The sequence below is a fragment of the Phoxinus phoxinus genome, assembly GCF_949152265.1.
Source record: "Phoxinus phoxinus genome assembly, chromosome: 5".
In the NCBI taxonomy this organism is placed as follows: domain Eukaryota; kingdom Metazoa; phylum Chordata; class Actinopteri; order Cypriniformes; family Leuciscidae; genus Phoxinus; species Phoxinus phoxinus.
The window spans coordinates 41,974,681-41,996,883 of NC_136880.1; the positions used below are offsets into that span (position 1 = coordinate 41,974,681).

General features: G+C 36.0%; 1 protein-coding gene and 1 long non-coding RNA gene across 2 annotated transcripts; one reads left to right on the forward strand and one right to left on the reverse strand.

Moving 5' to 3' along the window:
- The first annotated feature begins 7,225 nt into the window (after positions 1-7,225).
- On the forward strand, positions 7,226-21,465 carry LOC306998670. The gene is made up of 3 exons (XR_013797639.1): positions 7,226-7,393; positions 8,480-8,531; positions 21,009-21,465. It is a non-coding gene; the product is annotated as an uncharacterized lncRNA (long non-coding RNA).
- jund (JunD proto-oncogene, AP-1 transcription factor subunit) lies at positions 16,643-19,735 on the reverse strand. Its single transcript, XM_079612895.1, has one exon. It carries the CDS (start codon positions 19,055-19,057, stop codon positions 18,215-18,217), a length of 843 nt encoding a protein of 280 aa, XP_079469021.1. The 5' UTR covers positions 19,058-19,735; the 3' UTR covers positions 16,643-18,214.
- Positions 21,466-22,203: the final 738 nt, after the last annotated feature.

A 22,203-nucleotide genomic window follows, 5' to 3' on the forward strand; every position in this document is an offset into this window, starting at 1 on the left:
GAGAGAGAGAGAGAGAGAGAGAGAGACAGAGAGAGAGAGACGCTAGGCACCAGAAAAGGGGATTTTCGGCATAACTCGATTCCCACAAGCCCACGTGAGTCTGAGAATCGAATGCGCGTTCGCCGTCGCATTTGTTTATGTGAGTCAGCTGAGATACTGGCACTGTTTGTCATGATTCACGTCTTGTGACACAATTAATGAACAACACTGTTTATAGATCCCTCACATTTCACTAAATTCCCGTATTTATTTACTTGGAAGTAAACACTTTTTTTTGTTTGTTTTGTTTTTCCACTGGAAAGAATCAAAACCGCAGATGACACCTACTTTATTATCTGCTTTTCTCCCAGGCCAGCGGAAAGGAGAAAAACAAGACTCTTGGGAGAAAGACGTCAGAAATCTCAACCTCGAACTGTCCTGAGACACACGACCAAAATTGCATGATGATGTTTGCTCGTCATGAAAGTGTTAGTCCCCCTGTGGTGAAAATCCAGCTTTTAATGTTGTTTATGTGTATATGTGGTGTTTTTAATAAGCTTTAACACAAACCATGTGTAAGTTCATAAGTCGACAGCCTTGCTGAGTATTTTCTGCTGAAAAATGCAGTGAACCAAAGACAGTCTCAAAAACACGGTTTGAAATCGCTGGTGTTTCTGACGTCACAAACTACCGTGTAACCAATCAGATCAACGTGTGATCGTCAACCAGTGGATCTCTGAGTGAGTGAGTGAGTGGAGGCGGGGCTCATTTGCATATTCACAGAACCGTGTAACCAATCAGATCAACGTGTGATCGTCAACCAGTGGATCTCTGAGCTGATGAGTGAGTGGAGGCAGGGCTCATTTGCATATTCATAGAACCGTGTAACCAATCAGATCAACAAGTGATCGTCAACCAGTGGATCGCTGAGCGAGTGAGTGGAGGCGGGGCTCATTTGCATATTCATAGAACCTCGCATACTAAATGAGGCAAGGGTGTCGAGTTACATTCAAGATATTTTAAGGCATAAATAAAAAAAATTCAAGGAAAAAAGTTGAAATAAATAATTTTGGTGATTGACTACACAGGGACTTTAAACTTATGTAACTTATCCAAATGATCTGTGTTGATGATAGTGCTATACTCTAACTGTAAGACAACTATAAGCTTATTTGTGCCTGTTTTTATTTCAGGAGAAACATCCGACGGCAAAGTTGAGACAGTGAAACGTGAACTTGAGATTCATGACGCATGAGATCTTCCTCTGGTCGTCTGAGCGCAGGTATACCAGTTCTCCTCAGAAACCAGCAGATTCCTTTTTGCTGACGTTGGTTTGGAAACAATAAACTGTGAAAGCCACAGAGATGAATTCGAGCAGTTTTGAGCGGCCGTCTCAACCGCGTCAGCATTTCTTCACATTCCTGGATTGTCACATTCATTGTCTAAACTTGAAACGGGTTAGTTGAATATGACGTGAAAAATCAATCAAAATCACTGCAAGCCCCAGTCGACATGTGCACAGGACTGGAATGTAATGCTCACTCAAAACCTTTTTTTTTTTTTAATAGGATTACAGAATAACCCAAATTAATCATTTGGAAAATGTATTTCGGAAACCGTTCCTTCAGGACTTTTAAAACTCCTATAGCTTCACATGTGATTTATTTAAACGGTCCAGTATCAGGACGTATTTCCGATACAAGACAAGCAGAGATTTGATAAATGTATAGCATGTAATTGACTCCAAGAATGTAAAAAATCCTCTAGGCATTCCAGTTCACCCAGTAGGGTCTCATTTGATCCCATTACGATCATTTTAAATGGTGTGCAAGGTTGAATTCTGATAGGAATCCTGTGCATATTGCTTTAAGACCCCTGTAGGGAATTCAGGATGGTTGTAGAAACGCATATCAGACCTGACAGATTTACTGTGTGTGTGAGTGTGTGTGAGAATGTGTGTGTGAGAGAATGAGTGTGTGTGTGTGTGCGCGTGTGAGAGAATGAGTGAGTGAGTGTGTGTGTGTGTGTGTGTGTGTGTGTGTGTAAGAATGAGTGAGTGTGTGTGTGTGTGTGTGTGTGTGTGTGTGTGTGTGTAAGAATGAGTGAGTGTGTGTGTGTGTGTGTGTGTGTGTGTGTGTGTGTGTGTGTGTGTGTGTGTGTGTGTGTGTGAGATACTGAGTGAGTGAGTGTGTGTGTGTGTGTGTGAGAGAGAGACTGAGTGAGTGAGTGTGTGTGTGTGTGTGAGAATGAGTGAGTGTGTGTGTGTGTGTGTGTGAGAATGAGTGTGTGTGTGTGTAAGAATGAGTGAGTGTGTGTGTGTGTGTGTGTGTGTGTGTGTGTGTGAGAATGAGTGAGTGTGTGTGTGTGTGTGTGTGTGTGTGAGAATGTGTGTGTGTGTGTGTGAGAATGAGTGAGTGTGTGTGTGTATGTATGTATGTGTGAGAATGAGTGAGTGTGTGTGAGAGAATGAGTGTGTGTGTGTGTGTGTGTGAGAATGAGTGAGTGTGTGTGTGTGTGTGTGTAGGTTTCACCATCATTGTGTGGATAGAATTTCCAAAAATGTACTCAAAAGAATGAAAAAATATATATTTATTCGCAGACATTCTGTAAAAGATACGTTTTAAGAAAATACATTATATTACTGTTAGAAGCTACCTGTAAATTTACAGTAAAGTTATACAGTAGTATTGGTATATTATATTGCTATATAACAAATTAAAACAATTAGTTCTACTGGGTAAAACGTTTTTTTTTTTTTTTACATTAAAACTACTTTTTTAGCCCTTGTGTGGAAGATGACATGAATTTCACATAATTCCTCGCTCGACAGAGCATTCATTCATCATTTATTCTTAAATGAGCAGCGCACCCAAAATTTTAAGTTTTCCATGAAAATTTGCTAAACGTGTTTCAAACTGTTCTTTTTCCGTACTACAAAAGCACACAGTGACAATTAGCTGCATGCTGCAAAAAAATTATATATATATATATATATACCGGTGTGTGTACATAATATATACATATATAGCATATTAGAATGATTATTAAAAAATATATATATTCCAAGTCTTCGGAAGTCATATGATTGCTTCGTGTGAAGAACAGACCCAATTTTAAGCTCAACATTTGTCATTTTGACATCAAATGTCATAGATGCCTGGTTTTGAATCGAATGCGATTTGACAGATGCTTTCATAGTGCTTTTTTTTTATCCTTTTTGAAGTATCACGATCCACTTTAACTGTAATATAGGGCAGCTGAAGATCATATAAATCAAATGGCAAGAGATGGGTATTCAAATCCAAAATTAAATTTAAATGATTTGGTTACACTTTATTTTGATGGTCCTCTTATAAGTAATGCACCTGTCGACATGTTAACTAGCTCTCATTAGAGTATTACTGTTAGGTTTAGTTGAATAAGTTGACAGACTACAGTCAAAATGTATTCAGACGCCTTCAACATTTCTCACATTATCACAGTTTATTGTAGTCTGTCTGCTTTAGTAGGGCACCATCAAAATAAAGTGTTATTAATAAGATTTTCGAATGTTCCCATGAATGCACGGGTGTGTGTCCTGTTATGAAGCACATTTTGTCTCCAGATCTAAAAGCTTCGCCCTAAAGGCTTTTTTTTTTTTGCATCATGTAGTTTTGCATCTTCTTCCGCATGACTGAACTATAATCAAACTCTACTCCAAAAACCTGCAGTTTTTCCATGTCATATTTCCTCTCTAGCTAAATTAAAAGCATTTCCCCGACACAAAAGAGCATCTATAATAAATGGACTGTTACTCCAAACGTCAGTATGACCATTCGCTCACCTTGACGTCTGAGTGAGGTCGAATCTGCGGCCGGCCTCATAATAATGCTGAGGCTTTTGTTAAAACTCTCTCCACGTATTCAGAATTAGTCCTGCTTATGGGGTTATTTTTGATCAGCCATTATGATTTCTTAAGTGTTACTGTGTTATTTTCACAGACTTATGTTCCTATGGAAACCAGATGAGGGATGTTATGCACTGTGTCGATATTTTCCTCTGTTCATTGAGGTAGTCTTAAGAGAAAAGATTTTTGCAAAATAGTATGACATTTTATATATATATATATATATATATTATATATATATATTAGGGCTGTCAAACGATTAAAATATTTAATTGCGATTAATCACATTAATGTCATAGTTAACTCGCGATTAATCACACATTTTTATCTTTTCTAAATGTCTCTTGATTTCTTTGTCCCATTATTTTTTTCTCTTTTTAATGCTCTTATCAACATGGAAAAGTGGATCGGCTTGCTTTGTGCAAATGTTTTTTTATTGAAAACAACATATACTGTGTTCAATTTCACACTAACATTCTCACTTGGAGCAAATAATCTCTCACACAATGTAACTCTGTCCATCAATAAAAGGGTGACAGAAATACTGACGAGGTGACGTTACTGATGTTGACGAGTGGGCGTAGAAACGCATCAGTGTGTGTGTGCTTGACCTTTTCAGACTGGACGTGCTGCGATGACAGCTCAGTTCACAACGACACAACACACAGATCACTTTGGTCTTGTCAATTGAACCATTTGGCAACTTTTTAAAAGTAATTTTTCCATTCAGAATCTTATTGGCATCCATTTTGGCGTCTCGCGCTCATCATTCCTCCACTCAAAACATAACGTTAAAGGGGGTCGCAGTCGCACACCGGACGAGGTGTTAAAATTCGTTCTCTATGAGTGTACACACACCGGTGGCGCCATTCTGCGTTTTTATTGCTGACCATAAACTGAGAAAGTGCGCGTCCGCTGTGCGATACGAGTTGTCCTTGGCGCTGCGCTTCTCGTCCACTCTTTGGCCGGTTCGCAAGCCCTAAACAAGTGTGTGCCTGTTGTTTTGTTTCTGGTCTAGCTAGATCCGCTGTGGTGTTGTAGTTTTAATAACGTTACTAGTTGTTGCAAAAGCATGTGAAAAAAACTACAAAGTTTGCTAGGCGTTGATCTCGCGATAAAAAAATTGACGCCGTTAAAATGGTTTTGTGTTAATAACAGCCCTAATATATATACATTGTTATATATATTTATAGCAAGGTACACAATTTTGGGTCAAATATTGATAAACCCAAATGTTGGATCAAAAATGCAATTTAAAAATGTAACCCAATGGCTGAGTTTGTGCATATTTGACCCAAAATTGGGTTAAAACAACCCAGCATTTATAGCAAGGTACATCTTGCTAGTACCGTGTCAACAAGATGCTGGAAACATTCCTCAGAGATTTTGGTCCATATTATCATGAAATGATCATGCAGTTTCTGCAGATTTGTCGGCTGCACATCCAGGATGAGAATCTGTAATTCCTCCACATCTAAAGCTGCTCTATTGGATTGAGATCTGGTGACTGTGGAGGCCAATTGAGTTTAGTGAATATATATCCAGGGCTTGACATTCACTTTTTTGCTAATTAGCCACTGTGGCTAGTGCTTTTCCAAAGTTACGAGCCACTCAGTATTTTCACTGGCCACAATTTTGACATCGATACCATGGGGTAAAACGGTCATATAGATATTTTTAATATCGTCTCATAATTTGGCAGCAGGGATATTAGGCTGCTGTCCCTTTAAGACCTGACGCACGGATCCATTACACTGTTACACGGGTTTTCTTTCTCAACTGTTCACGTTCACTTAAAACAGAACTGACTGTGTTTACAGGAATACTCGCCAAGACCGGCATTTTGACATTATTTTGTGTGTTTTTGACTGTTTAAGTGCAATAAGCAGCGAGTTTTCGGAAACTTTATGTGCGCACTTTGGTGAAAACCTTTTCACAATATTCTAATTTTGAATTTGGGGTTTTCATAAGCTGTAAGCCATAATCATCAAAATTATTACAAATAAAGGCTTGAAATATCTCACTTTGCATGTAATGAGTCTATATAATATATTAGTTTCACCTTTTAAGTTGAATTACTGAAATAAATGAACTTTTGCACCATATTCTAATTTTTCCAGTTTCACCGGTATATGACAAAATACAGTAAAGACATTAATATAATTATTATATTTATTCCTGTGATCAAAGCTGAATTTTTAGCATCATTACTCTTTAGTGTCACATGATCCTTCAGAAATCATTCTAATATGATGATTTGAAGAAACATTTCTGATTATTATCAATGTTGATATTTCATATTTTTGTGCAAACCGTGATGCATTTTATGTTTGAAAAATAACATTTTCTTGCATTATAAATGTTTATGAATATATATACACCGTATATTAAAAAAAGGGGTCACACTTTATATTAAGTGGCTTTAAGTACTATGTCCTTACATCGAAAAATAAGTACAATGTACTTATTGTGTTCATGTTGTATTGTAAAACACTTTTGCTGCTATTGCGGTGTGATACGGGTCAGGTTAGGGACAGGTGTGGTGGTATGGTTAAGTTTAAGGGTGGGTTAAGATGTAAGGGACAGATCAACAGTGTAATTACAAATGTAAATACATAAATTAATTACATGCTGGTATTTTTAAAATATAAGTACAATGTAAAAACATGTATGTACACAATAAGTCCACTGTATCAAATTATTAATTTCAATGTAAGTACATAACATATATATATGCATGGTTGTTTCTCTTAGTCTGTTTCGAAAGTGGAAAAATGAGAATATGGTGCAAAAGTTGATTTATTTCAGTAATTCAACTTAAAAGGTGAAACTAATATATTATATAGACTCATTACATGCGAAGTGAGATACTTCAAGCCTTTATTTGTTATAATTTTGATGATTATGGCTTACAGCTTATGAAAACCTTTTCACAATATTCTAAATTTGAATTTGGGGTTTTCATAATCTGTAATAATCATCAAAATTATAACAAATAAAGGCTTGAAATATCTCACTTTGCATGTAATGAGTCTATATAATATATTAGTTTAAAATATAAGAAACATGTATGTACACAATAAGTCCATTGTATCAAATTGTTAATTTCAATGTAAGTACATAATACTTAAAGCCACTTAATATAAAGTGGGACCAAAAAAGTCGATTTTGAAGAACAACAGTGACGAGAAAAAATCAGGTTGAACAAATGACTGACCATTATAAACATGATTGAGATGATGAAGAACATGATGATGATGATGATAACTAACACCGTCTCGTCTTGTGTGTGTCAGTGTGGCTGAGATTGTTCTGTTCTGTTGGACTGAAAGGACAAGATGTCACCTTTCTCTATTCTAGTCAAACTATCACTGCGCTGGAGGTGAACATCTCACGGGGACCGAGACAGAGGCAGGACATCTCTCGGCTTCATTCTCTGTTGCATTTGATCCAGAGCACAAAAGAATATATATATTGGAGAATAAAACCAGTGGAGACAACAAAAAGAGGGGAAAGAGCAGAACAGAAGTGAGTGGAGAGAGAATTCACTGAAGCAAATGAAATTACAAAAACGTCATCATGCATTAAAGGATAATTCCGGTATTTAACACCTTGAGTCTATATTGTAGTTTGTTTTGGATGAACAAGAGTGGTGGACAACATTTTTTTGACAATGGTTCCTCTCTCGAGTTTTTGACTATAAAAGAATTGGCCATGGACCCATTTAACATTGGAGTCAATGGGCATGTCCGAAAATGTCATTAAAACAGCCAATAATGTTCGTTTACAAAACTGTTAAACTCACCGAGTGGTTAGTGGTGTTCGTTGATGATTATAAACAATATATCGTCGCAATATATGATTCCAATCCGTTTATTTTGCTATAGTGGAACTATTTTTTCAGAACCGTGTAACTTCCACTCAATATTTGAATCTGAAGCGTTAGCACACTCCCGACCACTTGATGGCGATAACCGATGTTTATGTCTCGCGGGACACTCACGGTCACAGTCGAGTTCAACTTCATATTGCACTGGTCAGTGGTCACGTCTTTCAATATGGTTAGAATTTGTGCGGTCAAAAACTGCGGTAAAGAGCTCTGCTCGCTAGCCTTATGAGAAACGGAAGCGAGCAAAAAGACTACATCGCCCAAATGTAAACAGCCCCCTTTCCGTTTCCGGTAGCGCATTTATATTAACGAGCACTCAGTCCTTCAACAGAATTCAATGGGATTTTACTAAATTACGAATAAAACACGACAGAAACTGTATTTCGCAACACTTTTTGTTTCTGGAACATCAACTAACATCACTAATCACTCGGTGAGTTTAACAGTTTTGTAAACGAACATTATTGGCTGTTTTAATGACATTTTCAGACATGACCATTGACTCCAATGTTAAATGGGTCCATGGCCAATTCTATTATAGTCAAAAACTCGAGAGAGGAACCATTGTCAAAAAAATTTTGTCCACCACTCTTGTTCATCCAAAACAAACTACAATATAGACTCAAGGTGTTAAATACCGGAATTATCCTTTAACATGTATTAAAAAATTAATATCTTTCCTTTGTGTTTTTTTTGTGTGTGTGTTTTTTTACACTCCTCCATAGGATGAATCGCTTCTCTGTTCTTCATCGAAAGTCATCTGCTAAATTAATAAATGTAAGTGTTTTCCCTCATCACACTTTTTTAGATTATTGATGAACAAATTGGCTAATATAGAAACTATAAAAATGGTCAACAAATTTAAGTGATTCATTTTCATATCCATTAATATTGCCTGTAGTCTCTCTTTTTCTTGCCGTTTTCGCATTTTGAAATATAAAACTAATCATAATTGTGTTCTTTCTGCATTAATACTCTAATATACACAGTTAAAATCGGGTTGTAATCATAATAGAATAAAACAATACTGTACAAATAGTATCAATATAATATGTATAGGCCTACTGTACACGGTTAACAATAACTACTGAAACTAAAACCATAAAAAATAAGATAAAATAAACGTTAACTGAAATAAATCATATAAAAATAAGATAAAATAAACGTTAACTGAAATAAACCATATAAAAATAAGATGAAATAAACGTTAACTGAAATAAACCATATAAAAATAAGATGAAATAAACGTTAACTGAAATAAATCATATAAAAATAAGATAAAATAAACGTTAACTGAAATAAATCATATAAAAATAAGATTAAATAAACGTTAACTGAAATAAACCATATAAAAATAAGATGAAATAAACGTTAACTGAAATAAAATATAAAAAACAAGCTTTTTTTATATCTATAGTTGCCAAGTTAGGCTACATAATTTTAGTTAAGTTGATGTACTAAAAAAACTAAAATAAGATTAGTAAAAACTATATCGATTTTCTTTTTTTTAAACAAAAAAACGTAAAAAATTTAAATAACGAAAAATCTAAAATTAAAACTGATTCAAAATAATAATAAAAACGATAATAGTATTCAATGATACAAAAAAAAACAAAGTACAATGCACATTTTCTGTATTGAATATCCAATTTGCAAAACGTGTCTACTATAGAAAACTGTCTCCCACAATACCACAATGCATTATCTCACCTCTAAAGTTCATAAAATTGGATTAAAAATGCAAAATAGCTTTTTATTTGAGGACGCTATAGATGAACAGAGCGGGTAAACCCATTTCAAACACAGGAATTGAGTTTTTTGGGTTTCCGTCACATGGATTCGGTTTGTTGGGTCTGAAATGAGACGGTTCTCTGCCAAAAATAATAGGATCCTTTTAAATACATAATTCAATAAAGAACAGTGTGTCTCATTGAATTTATCATCTTTCAGGATCAGTGTCTGACCGAACGGCTCTCTGATTCATAAGAGAAGCTGATATACAGAAAGTGACTGTAAAAGGAACGGGACGTCCAAAGAGCTTTTCTAAAAAAATGGCAAATTTTATTATTTGATCTGAAATAGACATAATTTTAAAAGGAATGGCTTACTTTATCATTACTTTCTCACTTTCATGTGATGTGTATGTAACCAGGGCCATAATAACAGACGTACAGATATCAATTATTTAATTTAGTTTAGGAATAATTGGAATTGTAAAGATAATTCTTCCAGAACACTCGCAATTATCCATTCATTTATTTTAGAAAAATTAGAAAATCTGATATTTTCCATGTGATGAAATCTAATATCCAATAGATTTTTGACTATTTTTCCAAAAAGTTTATTTTTTTGGTGCTTTTTGGGATAATAACTTTCATGTAGTGTGTAATAAAGCTGTTTGTGATTGTAAAATGTCTGCAAAGTTTCAAAGATCAAAGTGCAGATAAATGGAGTTTTTGTCTCCCAGAAGAAAGAAGCGATTCGGAATCGAACAAATTAGCATAATTATATCCTTGATCCTCATTGGCTGCCGGTGAGTAGTGTCTGCTTTGCTCCGCCCCCAAACACTAGCTTATCTGAGACTGGAAGAGTTTGTGTTGTTCATGTGGAGAATTCAATGCAAATTTGTATGCACATTTCTGGATATTGCAAAAAAAAAAAAAAAAAAAAACGTTGGATGGAAACGCCAAGAAGCGCATAAATCCTAAAAATGCATATACATTTTTTTTTTTATGCAATAAGAAGACATACACATAAACTACGATGGAAACACGTTAACCAAATAAATCCCTCAATGACTTCCCGCAACAATAACTTTGCATCAGCAGAGGCTGTGATTGGATAACTGGACTAACCAGCGGACCAATCAGCATCTCAAATGTTGGTTTGGTGATTCTAAAAAATGCCTGAGCCAAAGTCTGTCATCATAATGGTTTGGTTTAATTCCCTCCTGAAGCGTCTCACATTATCCGAACACAAGATAACGACAGTGTTTATTACGCTTCGTCTGACGCTCTGAGACGCAATCTCTTCCTCAACTGCAGCGACTTCCGTCTTTTTTACAGATAGTTTGCGCCAATTTCACAGGAAGTGACGATTTTATTCTCTTGAACATATGGGATGGAAATGCTGCTTTATTCGCAAATGTTTTATGCAATATTTAAATTTTGCGCATAAGTTAATTATCGCAACTTTGGATGGAAACAGTTACTGTGTATCAAGAGCTGAGGAAGAGCTGAAATGGACCAATCACAACAGACTGGGCCATCTGACCAATCAGAGCAGAGTAGACCAATCACAACAGACTGGGCCATCTGACCAATCAGAGCAGAGTAGACCAATCAAAACAGACTGGGCCATCTGACCAATCAGAGCAGAGTAGACCAATCAAAACAGACTGGGCCATCTGACCAATCAGAGCAGAGCAGACCAATCAAAACAGACTGGGCCATCTGACCAATCAGAGCAGAGCAGACCAATCAAAACAGACTGGGCCGTCGGACCAATCAGAGCAGAGCAGACCAATCACAACAGACTGGGCCAACTGACCAATCAGAGCAGAGCAGACCAATCACAACAGACTGGGCCAACTGACCAATCAGAGCAGAGCAGACCAATTACAACAGACTGGGCCGTCTGACCAATCAGAGCAGAGCAGACCAATCACAACAGACTGGGCCATCTGACCAATCAGAGCAGAGCAGACCAATCACAACAGACTGGGCCATCTGACCAATCAGAGCAGAGTAAACCAATCACAACAGACTGGGTCATCTGACCAATCAGAGCAGAGCAGACCAATCACAACAGACTGGGCCATCTGACCAATCAGAGCAGAGCAGACCAATCACAACAGACTGGGCCGTCTGACCAATCAGAGCAGAGCTCTGGGAAAGGCGGGGTTTTGAGAGACTGAATCATTGATGAACCTTTTCAGACACTGAGAGAAAAGAGCTGATGCTGAGACTAATTAAGTGTTTTTTTACCTTTGATGTAAACCTGTTGTAAGAGACTCAACACACACACACACACACACACATCACTTATTATTATATGAAGTCAAATGTTTACATTTTATATATTGTAAGATATATAAAATATTGTAACCATGAAACACTGCAAGCATTTTGTCTTTCCTTCTTCGTTTATCTTTGTGGCATGTATAGTTATTGTCTAGCGAGGGTCCTGCCATTGTTTAAATTAACTCATCTGTGTGTTTGGCTTTGACAGGAGGCCGTTTCAGGAATAACTTCAGTACACACACATAATAATCTGATGGAGCTCCACTCAAAGTCATGAATGCCTGTTTTTTTGTTTTGTTTGTTTTTTGCTTGGATGCATTAAATGGACGCACATATCGCCATGGAAACAAACAAACAAAGTGATTTCTGTCACGGTGAACTGAGGCTGATGTTTTAACTAGGTGTCATCATAACTATAGGCAAGCTCAGGCGTAATGAGATAAGTGACATTACAGCAGACGATGTAAGAGCTTCTGCTGCCCTTCCTGGACAATTGAGCCGCTTTATCACAGCGGGTTCACGGTCAATACGCCTGTGCCATCGGACTCACTCTTCTCCAGCTATTGTGTGCGGTGGAAAGCTTCACAAAAGAGAGTATAAATCAAATGTTTATAGGCAGGGAAAGCAAATATGATGGTGTTGGTCTCTCCCTACTGGACAAAAAACATATTGCATTAATGCGGTACTACAGATAACACTCGGAAAATTATAATATAGTGCATTTATTTCAGTAATTCAACTTAAAAGGTGAAACTAATAGACTCAAAGTGAGATATTTCAAGCTTTTATTTGTTATAATTTTGATGATTATGGCTTACAGCTTATGAAAACCTTTTCACAATATTCTGATTTTGAATTTAATGCAGTAATATAGGGACTTTGCCAACTTGACTGTACAAATATACTGTAAAAAATGGCTTGATTCTAACAGTAACTTACCGTTTTCCTGAAACATTTGTTTTATACTCTCTTTTGTGAAGATTTCCACCAAACACAAGATAAAAGTAACTCTAATTTAATTACTTTTCCCTTCAAAAATATTACTCTGTAATTTAATTAGTTACTTCTGATGTAATTGCATTAAATACGGTATTTAATTCTATAAATCAATAGTGGATTTAACAAAAAAATAATAACATCTAATATTAAAAAAAAATAATAATGTAACTTTCACCCTTTAAATACTTTGGTCAATTCAATAATAATTTATAAAATGTTATATTATTTATTTAAAATAATTCAAATAGCTTGTTAATGTATCCTTGTATTGTTCAACTGGTTGAGGTTGATATGGGATTTAGAAGTATAATAAGTAATGCAATACTAATATAATCTTATTAGACTGTTGCAGATTGTAATTAGTAATTACTTTTCTTTTTTTTAGAGTACGGTAACTTACCCAACACAGTATACTTATTTAATTACTGCTTTAGATCTACTTGATTTATCATCAGTTTTGAACGTTAACATGCAGTGTAACAAAAAAAAGTTGCTGCCTTAAATTTTTAAGTACAATTTCAACTTAAATTACATTAAACTAACTTTTAAAAATGAGTTTAATCTTGTATAACTTATAAAAAAAGTTTAAAATGTATTAAAGTCCCATGTAGTCAATCATTTTTTTCCTTAAAACTCACCAAAATGACATATTTTTTTCCTTGAATCTTTTTTTGTCATGCCTTAAAATAGCTTGAGACATGAATATGTTGACATGAACTCTATGAATATGCAAATGAGCCCCGCCTCCACTCACTCAATCCCTCAGAGATCCACTGGTTGACGATCACACGTTGATCTGATTGGTTACAAGGTAGTGTGTGACGTCAGAAACACCAGCGATTTCAAACCGTGTTTTTGAGACTGTCTATAGCCCCTTTCACACAGAGATTCCGGAAAATACACGGATAAAGTGACCCGGGATTTGACCCGGGTTCGTTTGAAAATGGTTCATTCACACTGCCAGTGATTTGCCGGAATCAGAGAGCGCGTTCACACACAACCCGGGTATGTGCCGGATAGACGCGTGACGTTATGATGTGACGTATAAGGTACGCACGCTCTATCATTTTTTTTCGGATTCGGTCGTACACTAACGCATCACGTACCGTTCCACAAAGCTGGCGAACGATCTCAGCTTCGGCGCGGATTGCAAGGAGCTCTCGGGTCTCTGCTTCAGTCCAGTTTGCAGACATCTTTTCGTTCTTTCTTGTATCGATGACGAACACAAACTTTCTTCTAACAGAGTAACAGAGTCGCACGATAACTACGTCATTGCGAAGGCTCGTGCATCATCACTACGACACACCCCTTACGGCATTTGTCCTGGCTTTTGTTCACACAGCGCGCGTTCCGGGTCTGAACACGGCAATGTTACTAGGTCCCCAACCCGGCATCGATCCCGGCATTAAACCCGGGTCGTGTTTGCGTTCACACAGAAGGCGTTCCGGCAATTTGCCGGCAATTTGCCGGGTTCAAAGTGCTGTGTGAATGGGGCTATAGACACATAAACAACATTAAAAACTGGATTTTCACCACAGGGGGACTTAACTTATTTTGATGAGTTAAAAGTAATGCAAAAACATGTTGCCATGATGGTCATATAATTATAATATAATTTTTTTTACAGTGTGGGTTTTGATGTTCAGTAGTTTATTTGAATGTTTTACAAATAGCAAAAAAAAAAAAAAATTGAAATAAAATGAAACCGTGACAGTGGGTTGTGCTTTATAATACAAATGCACATATGATGCCTCTTCTTATTCCATACATTTACTTGCTGCATATACAGGTGAAACTGGAAAAATTTTAATATGGTGCAAAAGTTCATTTATTTCAGTAATTCAACTTAAAAGGTGAAACTCATTTATTATATAGACTCATTACAACATGCAAAGTGAGATATTTCAAGCCTTTATTTGTTATAATTTGGATGATTATGGCTTACAATGAAAACCTTTTAACAATATACTAATTCTGAATTTGGGGTTTTCATAATCTGTAAGCCATAATAATCAAAATTATAACAATAAAGGCTTGAAATATCTCACTTTGCATGTAATGAGTCTATATAATATATTAGTTTCACCTTTTAAGTTGAATTACTGAAATAAATGAACTTTTGCACCATATTCTAATTTTTCCAGTTTCACTTGTATAGTGTGTGTACTACTTGTAAGGAGTTTTACAATTTACTAGTTGTTGTACCGTGTCTCGACCACTAGAGGACGCAATATCAAATTTTTCTACAAACGTTTAAATACGGCTAGGTCTATATTATATATGTATGCAAGAACAAAGGGGTATAAAATTGACACAAATATATAATTTAACAAGTGAATTGAACATGTTTAATGACATTAATGTACACATCATCACACTAGGAACGTATGAAGGCAGTACAGGACACGTGACGGGTGGAAAGTTTACATTTACAGCACGACACACACGTAAATCCAAAAAGAGCATAAAATAAGACATTGTGTGAATAGTTGTATATAAAATAGATACAGTCGTTGATTAATAAGAGCTTGTCGTCAGATAAGGCCTTAAAACATGAAGCGTATACATGCATGACATCTTTGTTGTGTTTGGTTGCACTCGTTTTGAGCTTGTCTCGAGCATGCAAAAATACAGCTGCTTAGATCTTCTCTCGTGAGATGTAGCGTAATTGCTTCCGTGAGTCCATTTGCTACAAAATATTGTAAACATCATTATACATCAGCACCTGTAGTGTCCGCTTCAACAGTTCAACGAGAATGAATGGTTCACTGGAAGGGTGAGATCAGTTGTGTGAGCTTTATGCATCAGTGTAAATGTGTGGTTGACTTGACATGGCAAGCTCAGAATAATGTTTCAACACACAGTTAGCGGACTGACTTCATCACATCCTCGCGATATGAAATCATTACACTCCCAGGCTGCTGTTTTAATACACTTCATCACTGAGCACTGTGAGGTTTGATGCACTGCAATGTGATATTGCTATTATACAACTCTTCATATCGAGTATATCTGACTTTTGTTGTTGTTGTTGCTGAAGAAAACGGTTCCAGAAAAAGTCCTCTGGATCAGGCGAGAACATGCTAGTGATACAGTGCAAGTGAAATGAATTCAGTGCTCTTATAAATACTCACTAGACTGCTAGTGTAATCCAATTAGTGTACCAGGACTAACTGTTGTATAGGCCTAAATATATGTATAGTTACAAAAATATAAAACATGATTGGTCAATGCAGCGTTCCAGTAGTGCTAACGTGACATGAAGAGACCGCTGTGAAGCAAAACTATGGAAGCTTGAATTTGCCACTGAATAAAACGTAAGGTTATTGCGACTTTTTATCTCACAATTATAAAAAAAAATTCTGAGAAGTGTGAAATATAAACTCGCAATTGCGAGAAAAATCGAATTGCGAGATATTAACTCGCAATTGCGAGAAAAATCGAATTGCGAGATATTAACTCGCAATTGCGAGAAAAATCGAATTGCGAGATATTAACTCGCAATTGCGAGAAAAACCGAATTGCGAGATATTAACTCGCAATTGCGAGAAAAATCGAATTGCGAGATATTAACTCGCAATTGCGAGAAAAATAGAATTGCGAGATATAAACTCACAATTGTAAGAAAAAGACACAATCGCAAGAAAAAATTGTCAGAATTGCGAGATTTAAGCTCACAATTGCGAGAAAATATAACCAGAATTGCATCAGAATTCGCAAACAAAATTGTCAGAATTGCGAGATAGAATCTCATAATTGCGGAAAAATAATTGCGAGATATAAACTTACAATTGCAAAAAAAATCAGAGTTGCGAGAAGAAATGCAGAATTGCGAGGAAAAAATTCAGAATTGCGAGAAAAAAATAGTCAGAATTGCAAGATATAAACTCGCAATTGCGAGAAAAATGGTCAGAATTACCAAAAATAGTCAGATTTGCGAGATATAGACTCGTAATTGCGAGAAAAATGGTCAGAATTACCAAGAATAGTCAGATTTGCGAGATATAGACTCCTAATTGTGAAAAAAGTAAAAATTGTGAGATAAAAAGTCACAATATCTTTTAAATTCCTTTATTCCATGGCGGAAACAATTTTCCATACAAAACACTTTTAGCATATCAGAAACTTTAGTTTTGAACATTTTCAACATTCAGTCTGGGACTGTCTTTGTTTTTATTGGAATGACTGTAATTATTATAATAACAATTTAATAAAAATATCTAAGCACCGAAATTAGTTCCAAAAGAAACCAAAACACAATCGTGTTGCCAAGCAACGCACAGACTGACAGTGGACTGGATGATACAAAGAGGGAACTTTCAAGTTATGTTTTAGGAAAACTTTAGGAACGCTGCTTGCCCAATCAAAAATAGATATGAAATAAAAAAAAGATATAGTTCCGGTCCTGGATGATTGATCAATCGCTAAAATATGATGCAAAACAGCATAAAATCACACAATCCTTAGTTTCGTTGCATTGCAACATTCTGTCATGTCAGGGACTATATCTTTTGGCGGAATGATGGCTCTTTATGACGGTTTAACGAAAATAATATATACATTTTTATAATAAAAGCAACGAAAATAGCTCCAAAAGAACAGGATAGAGCGTCTCGTGCTATCAAACAACACACATCTGGCCGATACTTGGAGCGAACTTTCCAGTGACATTTGAGGAAAACGTTATACTGCTTGTCCAATCAAACAGATATATTTAGATATATTTCCAGTCCTGATTGATCACTCGCTATAATATATGACACCGACGAGAAACAACAATCGCTAGTTTCATTGCATAGCATGACGCTTTGTGAATTAGCTTAATAAAATAACGGTTTAATTTAAATGAAATTTGCATACTAAATAGTATTTGAAATTAGAATTAGTGTGTCCCAAATCGTAGTATGTTGAAATTAGTATTCCAAAGATGGTCTACTTTTTCCGGTCAGAATCTGAGATCCATGCACGCTAATATTGCCGCGTTTGGACGAGGATTCGATTAGAACTACAAACACCAATACAAAAAAAGTGTTAAAAACTACAAACATGGCGGGTGTGCGAGTCTGACGGTTAAGCAGAGAGGTTTAGATAAAGGGGGGGTTTACCAGTATCTAACCTGATGAAAATATATGTATTCAATGTTATCCACATTATATTTAATCTGCAACAACATTGTGAACTTTTGTAAAGGATACGTTTGGTCATTAACCTTTAAATCCATCATTATGAACATGAAAGTCCCACGACACATCAACGTGACTACGTTTCTCTCCAAAACGCTGGGAAATTAAATAAAAAAAAATGAATGAGGAGGATTTTAACTGACAAGATGATTGACAGGGTAGTATCACGTGACTAAGCGACAGAGCTGTCCGTTAAAGACGCAGTTATGACGAAGTAGTTTGTCCCAATTAAGTTCCCAACTGTCTCTCTTTTTTTTTAATAAGCTTGAACTTGATTAGGCAGCAACTGACAGCCGTTATTGACGTGGTTCATCACTCTCTGTTTTAACTGCGCCACTTGCTCTCTCAGCACGCTCGCCGTGGACGCGAGCTCCGTGTTCTGGTTCTTCAGAGATTTCACTTTGTCTTCCAACCGGGAAATCCGCTCGAGTTTCCTCTTGCGGCATTTGGAGGCGGCGATCCGGTTGCGCAGCTTCTTTCTCTCGGCCTTTATGCGCTCTTGCGTGTCCATGTCGATGGGGGAGAGCGGAGGACTGTCCCCGAAGCTCTGCATGTCCGGAACGGTTTGCGGTTCGTCCTTTTGCGGTTGTTGTTGCGTCGCCATTGGGTGCGCGGGCGGCGGCGGAGGGAACGGAATCGTGTCCGTTGAATAGTTCACCGTCGTACTTCCGTACGCGTTTAAGTTCGTATACACGGGCAGGTCCGTGGGCAAGGCGAGGTTAGAGCTGCTCGTGAGCCGGTTAAGCGTCGGCGGAACACACGGGCCACCGTTCAGCTGGTTCTGCTTGTGAAGGTCCTCCAGAGCTTTGACGAATCCCTCCGCGAACTCCTGCTCGTCGCTTACCGACTTCGGGTAGACGAACTGGGAAGTCGGTGTGGTGGTCACCATCCCGTTGGACTGAATAATCAGCCTTTCCAGCTCTGGCGAAGCCAGTTTGAGGAGCCCCAAATCGGGTGAATTAAGAATCCCCTCGGCATCTCTCAAATCTGGCTTGAGGTTCGAGCTATTCTGGTCGTCTAGGTTCAAACTCATATCTTTCTTCATCATAATGCTCGATATTCCTTGGATATCCTCGTCTGGGTAAAGGCTTATTCCCATCCTACTACACCCAGTGAAGGGTGTCCAAACGACGCATTTGATCGCACAAGTATTTCCTCGAACGTTTATTTTTATTCCCTTGATCGATGTATGGTATTGTTTTACAGTATTGTTGTCTCTCCCTTGCGCGAGAGGTGTTCTCTATGGGCGTCAGTACGCATTTGCAAGTTTTCTATCCCTAAAAATTCCATTATGTCACTTTAGAACGCTCAGATTGGCCAAAGATGACGTTTTCTTCCGGTTTCATTTGCATAAAGGGCGGCGCTCGCCGCTGTCGCCACAGAGACGGCGAGTAAACGGCAAACAGTGCGGTGCATTGTGGGTTGATGTCATAGCGAACGTAGAGAGCGCGCGAGGGTGGGGAAACAAGGCAGCCTGGCTGGTAGAAAATGTTCCTTTAGTTTTGAACATGTTGAAGGTCTTTGTTGTAGGCTTTGCTTGATCAAGTGTTCCAGTTCCAGTCTAGCTTTTTTATCTGATGGAATAATCCGCACTCGTGTTGACTGCGTTGGAAACATGAATATGTCTTATTTATTTTATGAAACCCAAGTCTTAAAACTTTATTTATTTACAGGTTTTGTGTCCCATTTTTCCCCAGACTTGTGGATCCCACTGTACATATACACTTTAAATATTAGATATTTAAATAGGTGTATATATGCACAGCCACACTCAAAACTCCCCAAAAATACAATAAAAAAAGAGCATTTTTTATATATTTTTTTCAAGATTTATGCAAAAGTACTGAAACTGAAGTGAAAAGGATATTGTCTACACTATAAAACAAATTTTTAAATGTTTATGAAACAAACATATAGCCTGTGTATATTATGCAACATACTTTTAGGTCGGACAATAAAACTATAAATACTTATAAATTGCATAATGCTTACAAGAGAGATGAAAGTCTGCAAGTGCACTCAAATAAATAAAAATAAGCCTTTTTTTTAGATTTATGCATTTCAATTAGAATTTTAAATGAGTAAAAAAAACAAGAGCTTAATAAATCACTTAATTTGAAACATTTTTAATAAATAAATCACTTTTTTATGTATGAATACGAATCAAACTAAATGATTCATTCACTCGTTCAATTAAGATATATAAAAATGTTTTATTAAGCTCTAGGTTTGTTTTTTACTCATTTAAAATTCTTAATGCATGATATGAATAATATATAAGGATCATTCAATGCAATTCAATGGAATTTTACCATTAATTGTTATTTTAATTTATTTGTGTGCACTTTTAGACTTTCATCTCTCTTGTAAGCATTATGCAATTTATAAGCATTTATAGTTTTATTTTTCGACCTAAAAGTGTATTTTATAACATAAAAATGGTTAATAGGCTATACTGTTGAAACATTATGTTTTATAAAAATTTTAAAATATTTTATTTATTTATTTTGCACTTCAGTAGTTGCATAAGTCATGTGTCATATGAAAAATATAATAATATATTAGCAACATGAAGAGTATTTTAATGTTTTCAGATGTGACATGATGGATGTATGCCAGAATAATTGATATATCCATAATTATGAAAGAAGATACTCCAAATAATTTGCTTTTAAATGCATTTAAAATCTTGTTTGTGATTTTAACACAGTTAATATCAAAACTCAAATTAGACTAAATGTGGATTTGGTAGCAAACTTGCAGTTTAGTCAAACATATTTATTTTATTTCCCATATGTTTTAAGCTTGTGTTATTTATCACTAGTTTATATGCATTACTGCACAATGTATGCAAAAAAAAAGAAGAATATTTGCAAACAAAACGTTGTTGCATAGCTCTTTGTTTTTTGCTTAATCACTTAAAGGAGGGAAGAGAACATGACGACTTTATTTAGAAATCCTAATCTTGAGGGATGTGAAGCTGCTTTGAAGTTAAATTGCATTTATGAATTGACTGTGAGCCGTGTGGATTTCTATAAATAACCCTGCAGGCGGCGAGTCTGAGGAAGAGGAGCGTGGACAAATGCGCAGATCTGAATGGGAGGCGATGACGTCTGTAGACCGACTGCATCAGAGAATAGAAGCATCATCATCATCATCATCATCATCATCCGTTGCCATGGCAACACTGACATGGGCTCTGACGCAGGGGCAGGTGAATGAAGCGGGGGTGAAGATGTGCAGAGGATGAGTGGGCGGAAGAAGAAGAAGAAGAAGAACAACAACAGACTGATTTTTACCAGCAATGGAGGAGATAGTTATGCACACTGAAAGCCATTATTGTTTAGTCAAAAACTAAGTTTTACTTTATAAACATACATATGTGTGTGTGTGTGTATGTGTAAATATTAGGGGTGTATAATAATATATCATGTCACAATATTTCTGGAAAAAAAAATGCAATATGTTTCGTTAATAGTGACAGTATGTATTGAGGATAGTTCACCCAAAATAAAAAAAAATCAAGTTTTCAGAGTTTTAGTGTCAGACATTAAACTGCTATATATAATGTTTAATAATGCAATGTGGAAATATTTGTGTATAAAGTGTATAAGTTATTTTAAATATATCTAGTCAGTGACAGAGTAAAGCAAATTCGTCTAAAATAATCTATATTTTCATCTTCAGAATCATGAATATTGTTATATTGTTCTGGTGTCTCTATTGTCCTGTGCTTTGGGTTTCCAGCACCAAGTCCAAGGCGATTCACACACACACACACACACAATGTAATATCAAATTTAGCATTTTAATCAACAGCACATTGTGTAGTAATGCATATAAACTAGTGATAAATAACACAAGCTTAAAACATATGGGAAATAAAATAAATATGTTTGACTAAACTGCAAGTTTGCTACCAAATCTACATTTAGTCTAATTTGAGTTTTGATATCAAAATCACAAACAAGATTTTAAATGCATTTAAAAGCAAATTATTTGTCCGTATCTTCTTTCATAAGTATGGATATAACAATTATTCTGGCATACATCCATCATGTCACATCTGAAAACATTAAAATACTCTTCATGTTGCTAATATATTATTATATTTTTCATATGACACATGACTTATGCAACTACTGAAGTGCAAAATATATTAATTTTTTTTTAAAATGTTTATAAAACATAATGTTTCAACAGTATTGCCTATTAAACATTTTTAGGTTATAAAACATACTTTTA

Bases quoted from the DNA above. Each gene is read 5' to 3' on its own strand.
- jund (XM_079612895.1), bottom strand. From the start codon at position 19,057: ATGGGAATAAGCCTTTACCCAGACGAGGATATCCAAGGAATATCGAGC.